The 18,162-nt window shown below is 41.3% G+C and overlaps 1 protein-coding gene across 3 annotated transcripts in view; it reads right to left on the reverse strand.

The window, feature by feature from the left end:
* Positions 1 to 18,162, reverse strand: part of LOC141011735 (intermembrane lipid transfer protein VPS13B-like) — a 353,303-nt gene that overhangs the window by 205,783 nt on the left and 129,358 nt on the right. For all 3 annotated transcript variants that reach the window (XM_073484997.1, XM_073484995.1, XM_073484996.1), the window contains exons 20-21: positions 7,026 to 7,129; positions 4,716 to 4,848 (exon numbers count right to left, since the gene is read on the reverse strand). In XM_073484997.1, the coding sequence (XP_073341098.1) occupies positions 4,716 to 4,848; positions 7,026 to 7,129 (237 nt within the window). The remainder of the gene's footprint in view (positions 1 to 4,715; positions 4,849 to 7,025; positions 7,130 to 18,162) is intronic.

An 18,162-nucleotide genomic window follows, 5' to 3' on the forward strand; every position in this document is an offset into this window, starting at 1 on the left:
AGTGAAGATTGAGAGAGATTACTTTTGTATCAGTCTACACATTGTTATTTTTGTTTTTAAAGGAAAATCCTACATAGTATAACTTTAATATCAGCTGCTCCTCACAAAGTGACTCAACGGAAACCTCAAAGGGAGTATCCAGGATTGCAGCACTATACACACGTTACGAACATTTAGGGAATAAATATTTGAATTGCACACTTATGGTAAATTAATTTGCAAAAATATACCATTGTTATGGTTCCTATAACAACCTCATGACGTCTTCTCCTGAAGGCCAACTGAGCAGCAGCACCTGTGGCGACGCAGTTTAAGGGCTGCCTCAGTCTTATGTGTTTACTCCCCATGCATCCCTGTGAATGGCAGTCCTAACATGTGTTGACTCCAACTGGCAAACAACCTGCACATCTTTCCTCTGTTTATCTAAAAAGATGACTGAAGGCTGAAAAATAAAAAGTCTGTTGCTGTGATTATAACCCCTCTTCAAGTCCCCTGAGAAATTATATGCCAGTAATAAATCTGCATCTAAAACCGACCTTGTCATATATCTGGACGTTCATTTGGAGTCACGTTAAAACAAGCACATTTGTACTATCAAGGAAAATGGCAAATGGTAATTAAGGACAGAGAAAAATAAAGAATGTCTTTCTGTGTACCTGCTCCAAAGAGGGAGCTCTGTCACAACTGATGAGCTTAGAGCCCATCAAGACACAATGGTGATTTCTCAGCCACATTTACATCAGCTTTACTCTTCAGTAAATCATTATGGCTTATTGATTCAACCTATGCTAAATGGCTGGATCGGATGTCCTGGGGTAAACACACAGCAATTACAAATAGATTGTGAAAAATCCACCAGATGACTCGCTGCCGCTAAATGGCTTTAGAGATGAAATGCATCCTGCTGACAAAAAAAAGCAGAAGACAGTTTTATGTCCAGCTAATAGTCAACAAAGTATAAACACCAAAGGAAAACACGATAAACTAATAACGACATTGGATTGAAGGGCTGACCCTGGCCTGTGTTTTTCTTATATTTAAACATAACAGCTAGACCAAAGTGAGCTACCATCATCTCCCTCCAGTTTAAACATCCAGCTCCTTATTCACAGTGTGCTCCACACATGGTAAAGCAATTAATAAATCATCTTCAGAGAGCCTAACTCCAATCATAACATGTTAGATGTCAGCAGCTCTTCTCATGAGGTGACTTGACGCCCCAACAACAGATTCTACATATGTTATTCCCATGACCTGGAACCTTTTAGGAGTCCTGGCTAACCACGGCTCTAAAGTCTCCCTTTTGTGTACATTTATGGGGTTAACTTCTGTGAATTGTGTTTTGGGGTGGATTTTTAACTGGGCTGCCTCAGCAAATAGCAAATTCCATCAAATTCAGCATTAAATAACTATTACCCGTTGTTATTAAGTTCAGCTAAATATCACACCTTACCATGGCCAGCCAACCCTGGGGAATATAAAGAATTACCATACAATTTATCTTCCTTCAATTAATCAGGAACACTGGATTACTAAGAGAAACGAGGTGGAAGAGGGTTTCAATTTATGAATCTCCGACAGCATATCAGGTATGATCACTATTTAATGACGCACAAAGATGTTGGGAGTTCACCTCATCATTCATGGCCCAAAACATCAAATCATCTTTAAAAACAATAGAGAAATAAAATACTTAATTGCAGGAAGGAAGTATAATTATGCAACAATGAAACAGAGTACCTGCTGTGCTGTAAGCTTCTCTGTAGTGTTGAGCTGTACTCAACCAAGATCTTCCAACAGTCGGGAGGCTTATTGTTTCACCATGATTAAAACCACAAGGTCTAAATGCCTCTGCCCTTTTCTTATTCTGATTGCTCACGGAAACAATTTGTTACTTTTCATTACATCTACTCCTGTAACACTGCAGCAGTTTCCAGAGAAGATGCTATTCATTTACTTGCAAGATTTATTCCAACATGAAGTGTTGGAGTGAGGGCACTGAGAAATACAGTAACAGCACCTAGTTACCAATGTCTTGTTTTCACTTCACAAGAGAAATATCTGAAAGATAAGAAAGAGCTTGACACTAAGTCAGTATATGTTTCTAACTAACTAATTAGCCTAACAATGAGATGCCTTAGACGAATAGGTCTTACATTATATACTTCAAAATAAACTATTTCAGGCCAGATATGCTGACCACTTTACGTTTCATAGGCCAACACACTGTGTGTGAATGTATATATGCATATATCGTCTGTTCATTCTTAAGTCCAGCTAAGGTTTTGTTTGTGACAAAAAGTCAGACAGCAAGACAGAGACCAGTCACAGAGATGGACAGCTGGTGGATAGGAGGCCATGCACATTGATAGCCAGTGTACTCAGTTGAGTGTTGCTGACAAGCTGCAGCTTGACTTAGCTCTGAGTGCGGTATCGGAGCCAATGTGGCTGTTTACTGATGACCCCTAATGAGAGAATACACTGTTGAGATGTGAGTAAGCAAAGATGCTGCGGTATGGAAAAGCCATTAGTGCAGATTGGATGAAACAAGGAACATAGGGAAAACCAGGAGGAGAAGGCGGTGTGACCTTTCAGCTGTGAGCTTTAAAAGCAAGCAGGGGAAGAACCCTAATGGCCTTTTTTTAGACTCTGAAATGTCAAAGGAGCATTTTTCCTATCAAAATACTTGACATGGGAGAACGTCATCCACATGCAATGTTATTTACAGCTACAGGATGACTTAACCCAAAACAGGGATTCATCACTCCTGCTGGGAACACATTTCCCAGGGACTTAAAAAAGAAAAAAAAGGACAGCAACCATTTGGTTATTTCCCCTGACTCGTCACAGCGATGCTTTGGCAGAGAACCTTTCAACCATTAAAGTGTTCAGAGGACCTGGAGCCTAAACACTGTTAAAGTCAAATAGTAGAGAGTGGTAAGACTTTTTAATGTATTTATTTATACGTTTTAAACTCTGTAACTAATGCAGGTACATGAAGCCAGCCAAGACATCCCCTTGTATCCCATTAATTAAATATCTATAGGGGAACATGAGAGAGAGGAGGTGGGCTATTAGGTTCATAAATACACCATATGAGTATTAAATGAAAACCATTTCTGCAGTCAGTACAGCTCTGTGTTGTGTCATGGACAGCTCCTAAACAGAGCGACTGCTCCAACCATCCTCCAAGGTAAGGTAGGAGTGTGAGAGTACACAAGTACTGTACTGTGTGTGCGTGTCTGTGTGTGTGTGCGTGTCTGTGCGTGTCTGTGCGTGTGTGTGTGTGTGTGTGTGTGTGTGTGTGTGCGTGCCTATGTGTGTGTGTGTGTGTGTGTGTGTGTGTTTGCTTGGCATTTCAGGTAGCTTTTTGTGATAACCATACAATATCCCTGAGGTCCCCTAAACAGACTCCCTACACTGATGAAAATACCATTACAAGGGTTTTTATTCTCTGCATTTGTATACCTGATGAATTTTCACCAACTAAAATCCTCCCTAACCTTTTCTGTCACCATCAACAACAAAAAAGAGCTTTTGGATAATCTTGGTTAGAGGGTACTGATCCAATACCAGTGCATTTAAAATAATGTTACAGATGCACAAGTTGCTTGCTGTTTATGGACATTGTTTAATTCTGCAGTAAATAAGTTGTTGGTTGCATACAGGTGTACAGGATGCTGCTGGGAAGTAGCAGGGTCCCATTTCTAATAAATACATTACATTGAATCAGATTGGTGCATAGTCTGGTGTACTTGCCAATACCAATTCCAGCATTTTAGGCACTATCTAGGACATTTCTGATACTGGTATCATTACTGGAAAAAAAACCTTCTTTGTTTTTCTCACAGTGTGTTCTTGACACTAAAGCAAGCAGTCGCATCTATGACAAGGTCTGGAACTACATCCATCGTCCCTCATATCTCTCCTCCTCCTCTGTTTCTCCAATCTATCCATCTCAGTCCAAAGGGTTCAGAGATTCCTATCAATTTGGGATATTCTGGAAAGTATCCAAGGATGGACCACAGCAATACTACACAAGCATGTGAAGGTGTCTGCATTTGGCATGTATTAACCTGCCTACCTATATGTAGATACCCGCATGTGTGTATGTGTGCTGATATGTGCATGGATTCTGTGGATTTGTGTTTGCCTGTGTGTGCACTAAATGGGTTCGTTCTGAATAGGGGGGTCCCAGAAAGTGGAAAACTGGCATAGAGGAAGGCTCCACACAGCCAAGCCACTCATCTATTCTGGGCATCCACAGCCCACAGTAATACTACCAGAGGAGGAAAACAGAGAAGGACATGCCTGGATATGTGGTGTCCTCTGAGAAACGGGTTCACTCAGGTGTCAGCAAGCTGTAGTGTGTTATGTAACAACATAGTAACATGGATTCATTGCATAGAAACAAGCTTAAATAGAGCGAATTGTTGTTATTCTGCAACTGAAAGAACATGTCGTTAAACATAGAAACAGTGGCAGTTATTGCAAATATCAAGAGAGAGGTAAATGTCAGTGAAGTTTTCATTTGCGTATTAATCTTTACACAAAAAACATCTGAAAACAAACAGTGAGAGAAGACCTTTAACTGAACGTGGGGCCAACGCTGTTTCCTTTGTGTGTGTAAATCTTTCTGCAGCACGGATTCAATGTCATGTTATTGTGTGATATTACACTGTACCTATGGCACAGCCTGAGGTTGGTAAACCTACCTGTCACTGTCTTGGTTTTGACAGGGCTGCTGGCATAGTCTGAGGCCTGATTGGAGGGCTGTTTGGCAAGTGGTGTGCTCCCTACGGACACTTCATCCTCTCTCCTTTTGGCCAGAAGAACTGAACCTGGAGTCTGCAATGATATCACAGCATGACTGAGCACCTATGAGGCCAAAGAGAATTGTATTGTAACATGAATGCGCTTCCATTAGATATACATTCATTCAGTCCTTAGAAAAAAGAGCTGTATTGGGTGTAAAAGCACAAATTATTCAAATATTGCTCTGTTTTAGTAAGGCCATGACCTGGGGATAGCTTAAGACAGCATTAAAGATCTGGGTTAATCAGGAGACACAATGTATAATGCAATGCAAGACAGAAAGGGAGGCAGAAAGAGAAAAGAGAAAAGAAAATGCAATGGAACACAACAGAGGCCTCCAAGACCAACAAGGACTAGTGACAGCTCCCTGTTGTTTTTGAGCAGTCTCCCATGCTGCTGGTAGGCCAAACACACACACACACACACACAGACATACACACACACACACACACACACTGGCAGTGACATAGCTGAAAGACAGAAGAGTGGAAGGTTGGTCAGAAATAAGGAAACCCCATTAGCATCCGCCAGAAGCAGCACTAGGTTAGGCTATGATGCAGCTGCACAAGGCTCCAGGCCAACCACGTACTGCAGCCTGTGTAAACACACAAGCACGCACGCACACACGCACACGCACGCGCACACACGCACACACACACACACGCACACTGATGCAGTTGTTTTTCAATGACTGGGGAGGGACCCAAAGGCTAGTTGCGGTAAGATTAAAGATGGGCCCCCAAATTACATTAGTATTTGAAACTACTGACCGAGGTATGACGCCAAATCCTTCCTGGGTTTTGCAACATAGGGTGAATGAAATACTGTAGGCCAGTGGGTTAACTGCCCAAAGTCAGGTTTGACTTGAAAACCATATTCAGGTATGTTTAAGATTTGCTTCGAGAACTATCAAATGCAAGTTTGAAAAAAATATATATGTGATGCTAAATATACTGCATAGACAAGCCAAGGCAAAAGCCTGTTTCATTCTCAACCTACTTTTTCCCTCTTATTCCCTTTCTCTTCATTACCTGTTTCCCCAACCATCTCCCTCCACTTCTCTGATTTCTCGTGTGTTGCCTGTTCGCTCTGGTAGTTTCATTTTACTTCTAATTTAGCCGCTCTCTCCTTTCTCCGCACATTTTCAATACTGTCCAGTGCTTTCCCCTTTTCTGTTGTCTGCACTCTGCTCCATACTCATCTCACCTTACCCCATTCCCTGGTGTATTCGTTTGTCCCTCCATGTGTTCTTTTTCACTTTTTTGCATATCTGCCCTCTCTCTGTCATACCCCAATGTGCCTCCCTGTCAAATTCTCTTATACTATTTTCTTCCCCTGTAAACCCCTTCGTTGTCCTTTTTTCTCCTGTACGTACATCCTTCCTAATCATTTCCTGCCATCCTGACCCTACAAGTCAGTGTCCTCTCCTCTGTCCTTCACTGTTGTCTGGCCTTCAGCTGAAGGCCTTGCCAAACCAGCCAGGCCTTGAGAAGTGACCCTGACGGGTAGCTGAGGTAGATAGCCTCACAGAAACACATACTCAGCCACACATTTGCTGCAGCATGTCCACACACACAGCAGCCAGTGTTGTGTATCCTTCACATTGGCTGCAGTTCAACTCATAACATCTGTTTACCCCTGTGCAGTAACAACCGCCAGAGTAAGGGGTTGGTGCAATTAACTCCCTCTCTCTTTGTCTATCACACACACATGCATGCTGACAGCCCCTCCAAACTGCAGGAGGCATGAAACAGAGCAACTTGTTGAAAAAAAAAAACATTTAAAGTATTACAACATGATACTTTCATGTGCTATATATATTTATGTGCCTTTATGGGGTGAACCTGGGCTATATCCCAGGCAATCAGATTGAGTATGTCTGCATGTGTGCATGTGTGTGTGTAGTGTGGGCACAGAGCATTCAATGTCCATTACCATCACCATGACCCCTGTCAAATAAATAGAGAGAGACTGGATGGAAGACAGGGAGCAGAGCACATGGAAAAAGGTAGCTGGGAAAGAAAGGCAAGGGAGAGGAGGGAGAATTTAAATTCGCCTCAGGCTTTTAATCCGGAGCATCTTAGAATAAGTGCAAAAGTAAAATATGCTGCAGGTACTGTATAAAAACAAATTACAAGTTAATCATGTAAAACATATAAAATATGTTTAAATGTTGACACACAGGGCCAGGAAGACAGAGGATTAGGTACCTGTTGCCTGCTGCTCCCTCTGTGAGGTTGGTACAACAGCCATGTGCAGAAGACTGGGTCCACGTTGACAGCTATGCCCTGGACACTGACCAACAGGACTCCACCTGGACAACATAAAAAAGCAGAAAAACAGCAAATCAGAGATTTAGTAGTGCAAGTCTGAAGCCAAAGAAAATCAAAGCCATGATAAATAAGCAGTTTTAACAAAATAAAACACTAATAGGAAAGGACATACAGTACAGTATATAGATTAGTTGTTCAAATGCAAAAAACAGTGGTTTGATAACACTTAACATCAGTGATCAACACAATACGATCCAGATCAAGAGATGCACATTGACTAAGTTGAAACCATCTGAATGCACATAAAGAAAATGTTCTGATGCATGCAAAGTAGGAAGCACACTGATATGGATCACTGAAATCAATGTAAGGTAATAAACCAACCAGTAAAAGTGACTTAAAGCAAATCTGTTCAGATTGAGTGTCAGGTTCTTCTACTCCTGCGCAGTTGACATTGTGTCTTAATGACCTGCTGGTGGGTATCGAGTCTGCTTGTTTGAGAACAGCAAGGAGCACAGTTTGTTTCAATTGCACTGTTCAAAGTGGTATCACACTAAGCCAAGAATAACATTTTCTTTTGATAAATTTCTATGAAACTTGAGACTTTCTCTGGGTTTTGGTTTACTCTTAAATAATAATCTTTACCAACAATAAGCGGGCCCTGAGGTAATGCATTAGGATCCTATCAATAATGATTCCCATGCCGGCAGGATTAGCGCAGGGTCTCTGGCGTGCAGTGGAATGTCCCAGCATGACGATAGGAGGATGTTTCAGCTCTAGAAGGACTTTCAGCAGTTTAATGGAGCTTTGGACAAGACCCCGGTCTTCTGTTTCAAGCCCTGAGGCAAAGCCCTGTGTGTGTGTAAGTGTGAATGTGTAAATGTGTGTGTGCATTTCATCTCAGACAAAGCCTGATTGCTTGTTCCTTTACCTAACATTTTGGGGCCTCGAAAGCATGGACAAAGCACAATTACAAACTCTCCCTTGACACACACACACACACACACACACACACACACACACACACACACACACACACACACTTACAAACACACACACGTAGACAAATGCAGACACACACACATATGTGTGCACCAGCTCCTAAGCTTGGCAGGATTTACTCCCTCCTCCATTATTCCCTGTGAACAATGCAAATAAAACGGCTCTAATTTGCTCAACTTTTACAACGTTCAGTGATTTGTGGCCTGTGAGCTTGTGTGTGTGTGTGTTTGCAGTGTAAAGTAAATGTGTATGACTAAAAGCATGAGTGTTTGCAAAATGTGTGTTTATCAGTGCTGTCAAATGTGCGTGTGTGTAATGTGTGAAGCCTGTGGTGTGTGTGTGCATCTAAAGTATGATGTTATATGGTGTATGCGTGTATCAGACCAGTCCTAGTGTCTGTATGTCTGATCATTATTCACTAGGTGTACTTGAATCCTCCGCTTTATTACTTGTACAGAATCCTGTCTGGCAGAGGAGAGACTTTATCACTGGATCAAATCAAACTGACTCACATTTCTTCCTCTATTGCTTCATCTATCTTTCTACTTTCTTTTTAATATCTCCCTTTCCATTTACACCTCCAGTCTTCCCAGTCTTCATAACAGCATTTGATCTGTTCCATTCTGAAACCCTGCCTTACCCGATTCTAAAGTTGTATCCCTGATCTCTACCTCTTAACAATCCATCTCCTCTCCCTCCGTGTCCCTCTGTCATCTCCTCCTTTTCCATCCATCCTTACTTTATTCGATTTCACCCCGCTTTACACTTCCTTCTGAAACCATACCTCCACCCCTCCTCGTCATCCTACATCCACCTCTCTCCCCCTCCTCCTGACGAGGATTCATAACCTCAGCCCTGTGGCTTGAACTCCTACACCACAGTTTGTGGCTTAATAGGCTTTGGCTGTGGCTGTAGTGCTGGGGCTCAACTTCAAGTGGTTTCATCATAGCCCAAAACAGCATGAGCTGTATAGGACCCAAAAGGCTGGGAATGGGCTGAGTAGTGAAGATGTATTCAATAAATTGACCCTAAACTGTGGTCTACGGAAGGCAATGAGCACGACAAAGCACATTCAGCAGAAATTAGTCATAGCGCAATAAATCATACAACTTAGTAGATGGATTGTTTATTTAACAGTTATTTAACAAGAAATAAATGAGCTAATAAAAAGATATAAAATGCCTAATTGCAGATAACGCTCTCAACCAGAGCAGCTTAACTGTGGTCTTTGCACAGCATCAATGTATATTAAAGCCAGTACAGCTTTCATACACAGCTTCTCAATCGAGACATAAGCTGTAAAGTCACAAAGAAAATAGTGTTCACTATGGGAGAAGGACTCTCTGCATCTTATCTTGTGAAAAGTTTTGTGGATGCTCTACAGTGCTAGAGCCAGTACAGAAAGCCATTGCCATGAGCAAATACAGCAAACAAAAATCCACAGAAATAAGTTTTCATCATAACAAAATTTCCTCATCATCAGATTAAGGGTGCTGGCTTGTCATGTGTATTAAATGAACAGCATGTAATTTCTGCCACTTGGGGTCTCTTAATCAAAACAAAACAAGAGACTCGTTTGTGTAAAATCATGGGAGCTGCTGTCTTTATTGTCGAAACAACCACAATTGTTGATTAAAATCTATCAATGTTACTCAGGCACAAATGTTCGCAGACGAGGTAATGCTTTCAAGTTTTATTCACGTTATACAAGAAGTTATAACAACAGACAACCAAAGGAAACACACAGTTATTTTGCATAAGATTATGGATTTCGCTGGGGCTGAACATTGTTGGAAAATTTGGGATAATCTAAGTACGCAACTCTCAAAATATATTAAAAAAAAGGTCTAGTTGTTTTTAGGCATTTTGATGCAGAAACGGTACATATTATATCTTTAAAGTTTAGCAGGTTGGTTGCTTTTTTAACTAAGTAAGCTAAAGAAACTTGAAGTGTTTTAAGTGTCCAGCAGCTGACATCTTATCGTGGCTGTGCGTCATATCTGTTTGGCTTCTGCCAACAACAATCATGACCATTTTCATACATCAAAACACAACTCAATAAGCTCTTTTACTGAGATTAATAGAGCAAACAATCTTTTCTCTCACTCTGCCAGTTTGGCAGTGGCACAGAAACAAAATATGTGTTGACCAGGCCTTTAGGCTTTGAAGACCAAGGCTTTACCATCCACACTGTGTTTTTTTGTTTCATCCCTATGTTGACTTAAGCGCAGGAGAGTGACACCTCCTTTGAAGCATGCAGCACCACAAAATGGCACGACATGCTTAGAGGGCGACCTCGGCAGCAGGCTAACTGTTGTTTTTCTCTGCTCTAACAGGGTGGCATGTGGGTAATTACAGAAAGTGATGACAATGATAATAGAGGTGTTTTTTTTACTTCCTAAATGATTCCTGAAGAAAACACCAGAAAACTGCTCAGTGGAGTAGACTCTGAAACGCCACACAACCACAGAATGTGAGTACAGGCATCTGTGAAGACACACTTACCTTGACTCATCCACAGTGGGCCTATTAATGTCAAAGGTGGGTTTTTTTTTTTCTTCAGAGGCTTAAGACCAGTAGAGTTAAAAGAGAGCATGAGGCTGCTGGTGTTGTTTTACGGCTGTCTGACATCAGGCTGCTCACAGCCTGAGGCAGGCTGCTCACAGCCTACAGCAGAGCATTTGGCCTGACTGAGTGAAGGCCTCTAACCTTTAAGCTCTTTCTAAGTTCTTCTATCAGTCTCCTCTTTTCTAGGTCAACAGCCGCAGTAACCTAACAGCCACACATCTTTCTATCTTCATATTGTCTTTTTATCAGGTTACATGGTTTATACATTGACATTTTTTAATGCAAAATCTGCTTTTGTTCAGTTACTGCAAGCATGAAATTCAATAAACTGGGAGTGGTTAGGTCAGTGCAAGTTCAAAACCAAGTCCCACAGTGGAGACCAAAGCCTGATTGGGGTTACAAAGGGCATAACCTCCCAACTACAGGGCCATGACCCCACCATCAGAGTTACAGACATGCAAAGAGAGGTGGGAGGTGCTCACCATCCACCCCCCAGGTAGACGCATGGGGGAGGATTCATGTTCAGGCCAGTTAATCGCCCCCTCAGAATCGCTTCACTGTTGGATGTGAGGCAGCACTGGGACCCTGCGTTCAGCTTCTCCAACAGAAAATAAATAAATATAGCCCAGCCCGCGTCAGCCAGATGACTTCTGACAGGTTTGGTTAATTTCGAAGCCAAGTAGCAAAACAAAACATTACGCCAGCGTGCAGGGCCTACGCTGCCTTTAATTGCTTTTCCGATGAGCTCATGACTCGAAGGTGTCCTGGAGCGAGCCATGCAGCCCGACAGGTGTTCTACTGGTGTGTGTGTGTGTGTGTGTGTGTGTGTGTGTGTGTGTGTGTAAGACAGAGAGAGAGAGAGACAGAGAGAGACAGAGAGAGACAGAGAGAGAGGTGGAGCTGTTGACACCACCGAAAAGGGACTCAGCTGTGTGTGGGTGGGTGCAAGGAACAGTGTGTGCAGTTTATGTTATGTGTGTGTGTGTGTGTGTGCGTGTGTGTGAACGAAGTGTGTACATGCGTCTTTGTGAACATAAGGAAGTGTTTCTATTTGTATTCATTTGTGTGTGTGCTGTAGGACAGTGAACAGACACTGACTCATGAACCCCCACACACACGCACAAAACACTCTCTGACACACATTGACTGTACTGCCGTTCCCCTGCCGTGCTGTGACCCGGGGGCCTGGGAGCAATGCCGCCGCAGGAGCCCAGAGGCTCAGGAAGGACACAGGCAGGTTGACTGGAAACAGATCTTGGCCTACGGAAAGCCTGCTCTCACTCTGGGCCCATACAACTCTCTGCACTGGATGCCACTATATACTGCGGTAGCCTGCAGCTGACAGGCTAGACCCACCTCGTAAAGGTTGACTATGGCTGTGGGTACAGTAACAGTAATGGGCAGGAAGAAAGCTGGAGAGTGATTCAGCCAGCGAGAGTCAGTGAAAGAAAGACGGAGAGAAAAATGGAGTGACAGAAGCAGAGGTACACCTAAAAATACACTGGTAGACAGAATCACAGACACATTTAGAGAAAGAAAACAGAGAAAGACAAAGACAGACAGAGTAGACAGAGATACAGTATGCAAACAAAGAGAACATATAAAACAGTGGATGATGAGAAAGTATTTTTCTAAGAAGTCATTTTCCTAATCTACATGATAAGTGAGTAGGCCACAGTATTTGGCCATGGATCTGTATGATTAATGGGATGACTACAGTAAGTCTCCATACATGCAAAGTCCTGTGAACCGGATATATCACATAAAGCCAAGTCTGGATAAACAGCATGTGAATGTGTATTACATGCATATCTGAAAGGTCCAAGTGCATAGACATATATAATTCAAAGCAGTGTATGTCCATGCACGTACTGTAAACACAATGATAAACCACATGAATGTGAGTGTGAATATCAACAAGTGCACACGGGTGGTTATGTATGTATTGAGCACAGGGCTGTATCTCAACCACAGAGAGAGATCGATCCCCGATAAGATCGCTGTTTAAATATATGTAACATTTCTGCATAAAAAATGTACAAAAACGACTATACCTTTGTTATAAATTTTGTTAAGCTGTGTGCTTACATTATCCCAAATGTTTTCAATTATATTCAAACCCAGTAAAAATCTGTGCTTTCACTAGTAACGGTACATTTCATTTGGTCGACTGTTGCTAAAACTTCATGAGAGAGTCAAGGAGTGAGGAAGGAAGTCAGTGAATGTGACTAAATGTTAGGGTTGCCGTGGTGACATAATTTTCCCACCAACTGAAAAACTTGTGGCAAATGCAGTGTTATCCAATACACAGGGCTTTTTTCAACAGAAGATATTAATGAAAGACCACAGCAACAGAAATTACATACTGCACATTTAAGTCTAGCATGGCCAAACAGTTTCTGCCAACACGGATTTTGATTTTTGTTTTTACTGTGAAAAACTTCTAAAATGGTGTATATAAAATATATGACCATGCACTTATGCACATCCCTAGTTGGTACTGTAAACCAGTAGTGAGGACAGATGACTGGTTTGAAGCAGCAGAACAGCAGCTCTCTCAAGCTCCATGTGTTGATAAGAGGCTCCATGGCCATACATAACCCTGTCTAGTTGATTTCTCACCTTCATAAATCCACATCAACTCTCTGGTGTTGAAAAGACAACCAGGCGCTGCACAAATGGTGCCTGTGCCTCTGCTGAAACCCAAGCAGCCCTGATTTTGGACTACGCCAGCTGTTATCTCTCTTCCTATCCTCTCTCCCCTACACCATTTCTCTGATATGCCCACAATAATACGCTCTCTTTCTGTCTCCTTCACTTCAAATCACACCGAAGAAAAATGCTTAAAGCCACGACCAAATGTGACCTGGCCCTTGTCAGCAAGATAGCTAGTCTTCTTAATGAGAGACAAAACAGACTCGGCACTGATTGCATTAATGTATCATTATCGTATCCATCATGGACATACAGTGCACTGTGTGAACTCTAAATGAGCCCCAATGTAATGTAAGAGGAACAGGAGAGACACTTCTGAGCTCATTAAAATAAACAGACTTCAGCTTCTGCTGCTACTTTCCCACAGACAGTTTCAGTTTTGCATAGTTACCTTGAAAACTCCTTATCGCTGCTATCATTCAGCTGGCTCATGGGCTTTCTCTACAGTTCAAGCTGAGTTCTCTCAGTTTGTCATGAGGAGGGGGCCAGAGGGGGTGGGGGGGTTCAAGCAATCTAAGGTCTGTCATTAGCTGGGGTTCAGTCCAAGTACTTTCATATGAATTACATTGTAACAAATAGAAAGGTCTCATGCAAACTGCAAATTTTCAAGTTTCCTAGATATTGCAATACTGTGTCTTATACTCTTGAGACTAAAAATGTCCATAAAGAAGTTAGGCACTTAAAAGGCAGAGGAAATGCTTTGTCAAATAAATAATGGTGCAAGTCTGTCTTCATACAAATATTAACAACTTGAAGCTGTTTGCTGGCAAAAAATCTAAATATTTGGTGAAGCTTTAAATGGAAAAACATCAAAGTGAACATAGGGGCAGAAAAGGCAAATGTATTGTACTGCAACATTCAGATGGGGAGGGAGCCTCCAGCACACTGTCTGAGGAACAAGCACTTTAAATGCCTAGCTGCGTGTTACAGCCATCCTTATGTCAACTTTCTGTGGACTTTTGTTTATTTGATGGCATTAAAAGCGTGAAATATTTCACTCTTTGCAAGCAAGGAGCTTCCATTCTTCTTTATTTTGTTTTTCTCTCTGGGTCTCTCCAGACTCCAGCTGTATTTGATGTGGATTCCCAAAACTGATCCAATGCACTTGCACAACATTTCAAAAGTGGCTTTGGAGGTTCTAAAATGTTTGTTAAACATCAATCCATTATGAGCCACACAAATTACATATTGTTTATTACTTCTGTGTACAAGGGATGTTCTGTGGTTATAGTATGATAATTACCTGATGTTTCTTTTATTATATAATGTAATGTTTCGTTTTCATCATTACACAGCACATAATATGGCTAGAATTTGACACAAAGAAATAAAATATTAGTAAAAAAATATTCATATCTTTTGTTATGTTTTATGTTTCCACTGTATATACCGTATTTGGTTTAAGTCACACATCTTTGCTTGACATTTGAACAAGGCTAATGTGGCTTCCTTTTTGTTTTGTTTTTTTTTCTCTTTTTACATGTCCTCTACTTCCTTGGTTTTACTTACATCCCTTGTTGATTGTGTTTTTCCTTCTGTTCTTTTTTCACAAGTTCTTCAAAGTATCTGTTGTTTTAGTGTTGTCTGTAGTTGCCCCTCCTATTCTCTGTCTCTATCTACAAACTGTCCAGCTTCATAATCCAGCTGTGTTTTGCAACAAACATCCAGACGGTGGGCGTCCGACCCTATCTTCTCCAGTCATCCTCTTCAGCTCTCTCCACAGTCCTCGGATTTTTGAAGAGCATGCGGGACAATTGAGGACGAGATCCTGTCTTCAATTACCTTCAAGTCTCTCCACAGAGTCTCTGTTCCCTCAGTCTTTCAGCTTGGCCCTTTGTCAGTTCAGTAGACTTAGTAATGAGCTCAGTGACAGATCAAAGTCCTCTGGCTGAGATTTGGGATCACTCAGGAAGCTGGGAATGCTGCAGTGAAGAATTTGACATTTGCACGGCAATATGCAACAGATCCTCTCCTTTGGTCTGTTTGTCTGTGTACTGTATCTAACTGTCTACTGGTCTGGCTGTCATTCAGTCAACTGGTCTGAGTATATCTGTCAGGCAATTTGTCTGCTCAGTACATGATGGAAGTCAAGTTTATCTTAAATGCTCTTCCATTTTGGCAAGATCATAGGTGATAAGCAGTCACTGATGAGGCGTTTTTGTACTGTGTTCCTCAGAGATCAATTAAAGAGCATAGCCAGTATTTACATGTGTTTTTTTCCTTAGATGTTCAGATCATTACTACTTGTGTTAGCTACCAGGTTCTTACATTTATTCCAAAGAAAACGTTGTTGCTCTTGCCAGAAATGTGGGAAAACATAATTTTCTGTACACCAGAGGATTTCTTACTGGGAAATCTACACAACACTGAGTGTTGAGAAACGTTCTTGTAAAAACTTTCAGGATCCATAGAGGGAATTTGGACTTTCTAATAACAAATGAGAGTTGAACAAAGTAAATTCATTAAAGTGAATGATTATGTTTTTAACAATGTTTTCACAGAGGGAACATAGCATGTTTGCCAGTGCGTCAATGCTTCACTCTGCTAGTGCAGTTGCTTTCTCCGCAAGTACTGTTCTTCAGAGTTGCCTGGCCATCATTGTGTATTTGCGTGTGTGACTGCATAACACAATTTTCAGATGATGAGATAGGCAACTGTAATCTACAACTTATTCAGAAGATCATTTATATATAATATTTACGGTTTTCCCTGCCTTTCAAACCCAAAGGGGCTGTCTCTATTATTGCCGTCTTTGTTGAGCTGCTGTCTTGAAAATTCCTACAACGCAAAGGCTTTTTTCAAAAACTACTATAGCTTTCATCAGCAACTGTTTGATGTATTTGTACCAATCATGCACATTAGGTGCGGCACTAGACTGTGGAGGCAATGGGGGAATGATACATTCAGTATTTCTGCAAGATCAAATTAATCGATGAATTTTCTATTATGGTGAGGGAAACAAATGGCAGCTTAGCTTACGTTACAGAAGTCAATAGGACTGGATAACAAACCTCAGTATCATTAGCCTACTTTCTGAGTGTCGGTACTTGACAGGCCATTTCAGAAAGCAGAAATTCCTCACAGTAAAATTATTTTGAGGTGGATAATCAAGGGATGTTCATTCTAGATCCAGCTGCATCTTTTTACTCAGTTTCACCAAATGTTGGCACTAAGTGGATGGTTAGCTGACCTCCAAGCCCTAACTCTTAGCCACAGGTGTTTCACTTAGGACCTTCATTAATTACTGTTTGAATGACACTAAACTGGTGTCATTTTCAATACCTTTGTGCTGAAATGCCCATATGTGAAAATTATGATAAAAAATTATACTTAATTAGTCTCAAGAAGCACACTTATTTTGATTGTTAATGTGTAATTGATCTATTTGCCCTTAATATTTCAATAGAAAATAATTGCAGTTTTTTCAATAGCTCCCATGTGATCTAGTAACTCAAATCAATACTGAATTGTATATAAGACATACCTCTTTTGATTGGATTTTAGTGCTTCTTCAAATAAATATACATTTTTTCATCAAAACTTATTTCAATAGGCTCCATGTCATATGACTCACCTGTTGGTATCTGTTCAGTAGTGGCATTGGAAAGCTCTTCACTCACACACACACACACACACACACACACACACACACACCTACTTGTGCAGTACTGTGTGCATGTGTGAGAAAGTAAGCATGAGAATGTGTGTTTTTACTCTCTCTTAACCTCAGTAACTATCACTGTGTCAGCCGCTCAAATTCCCATGGATGTTCTTTTGCAGTTTCTCCGCAAATCGGCAGGAGAATAATACATACATGAGTTGAATATTGGAAAAGAGAGAGAAACATGGGTGAGGGAAGACTTTACACTAAGTAGTCAATATTTCTTAACCCCTACTCCTTCTATCTATCTCTATTTTCCTCAGTGTGAGTCTCTGTGGGTCCCTCTCAATTCCTGTTCCCACTACTCACCTCATCCGCTTCTTGCTTGCCACAGTAGATTGAAGATTACTCCTCTTAAAGACATACCCTTAAGTGGTTGCACATTTGAACCATTTAGCAATTTGGTCTAATGGTTTCAGGATGAGCTATTTTAGCTGAAATGGAGGGATAGAAAAGGATAGAGGGATGGAAGGAAGGGATGTAAAGTACAATGAAACACTAGTTCTGATTGGCTGGAATTCCTTAACCAAGGCAGGGGTCACTGAGGTGTCAACACTTCAAGGGATGAGCTCAAACAGAGATAGGATGATTACCACTGAACAATTAGAAGGAAAATATTCCAAGACATTTGAGCAAAGTAATGATAAAGGCTGTATATGGCTGTTTTTGTTTAATAAATGTCCTGTGTTAGAGTAAGGTCATGGCTAAACTGATATAGTGATCTTTTTCTGGTGGATTAGGAAAGACGGGGAGAGATTAATGCTCTCCACTGGTCTATCAATTAACCTCTAAACCCTTGCATGAAATTTTGTGTTACAAATTCCATGAGTCTAACGGCAGATAAGCATGATAGCTCACCAAAGACATGTAGTCGTATGTGTATGCATGCATGCACGTGTGTGTGTGTGTGTGTGTGTGTGTGTGTGTCAGAGGAAGAGCTTCTTTACATCTTTGGCCTGTAATTAGTCACTGTTGAATGAAGCCATGGTTTGAGCACTCCTCACTGACAGCAGAGTTAAGGCAGAGAGTGCGTCTTGTTTTTGCAGGATGTCACTCATGTCTGCTCACATACACTGATGATAAGGAAGATGTGTTTATATCCATCAGAGCTGTATTTAATACAGTTCG

The sequence above is a fragment of the Pagrus major genome, chromosome 17 (genome assembly GCF_040436345.1).
Source record: "Pagrus major chromosome 17, Pma_NU_1.0".
Lineage (NCBI taxonomy): Eukaryota > Metazoa > Chordata > Actinopteri > Spariformes > Sparidae > Pagrus > Pagrus major.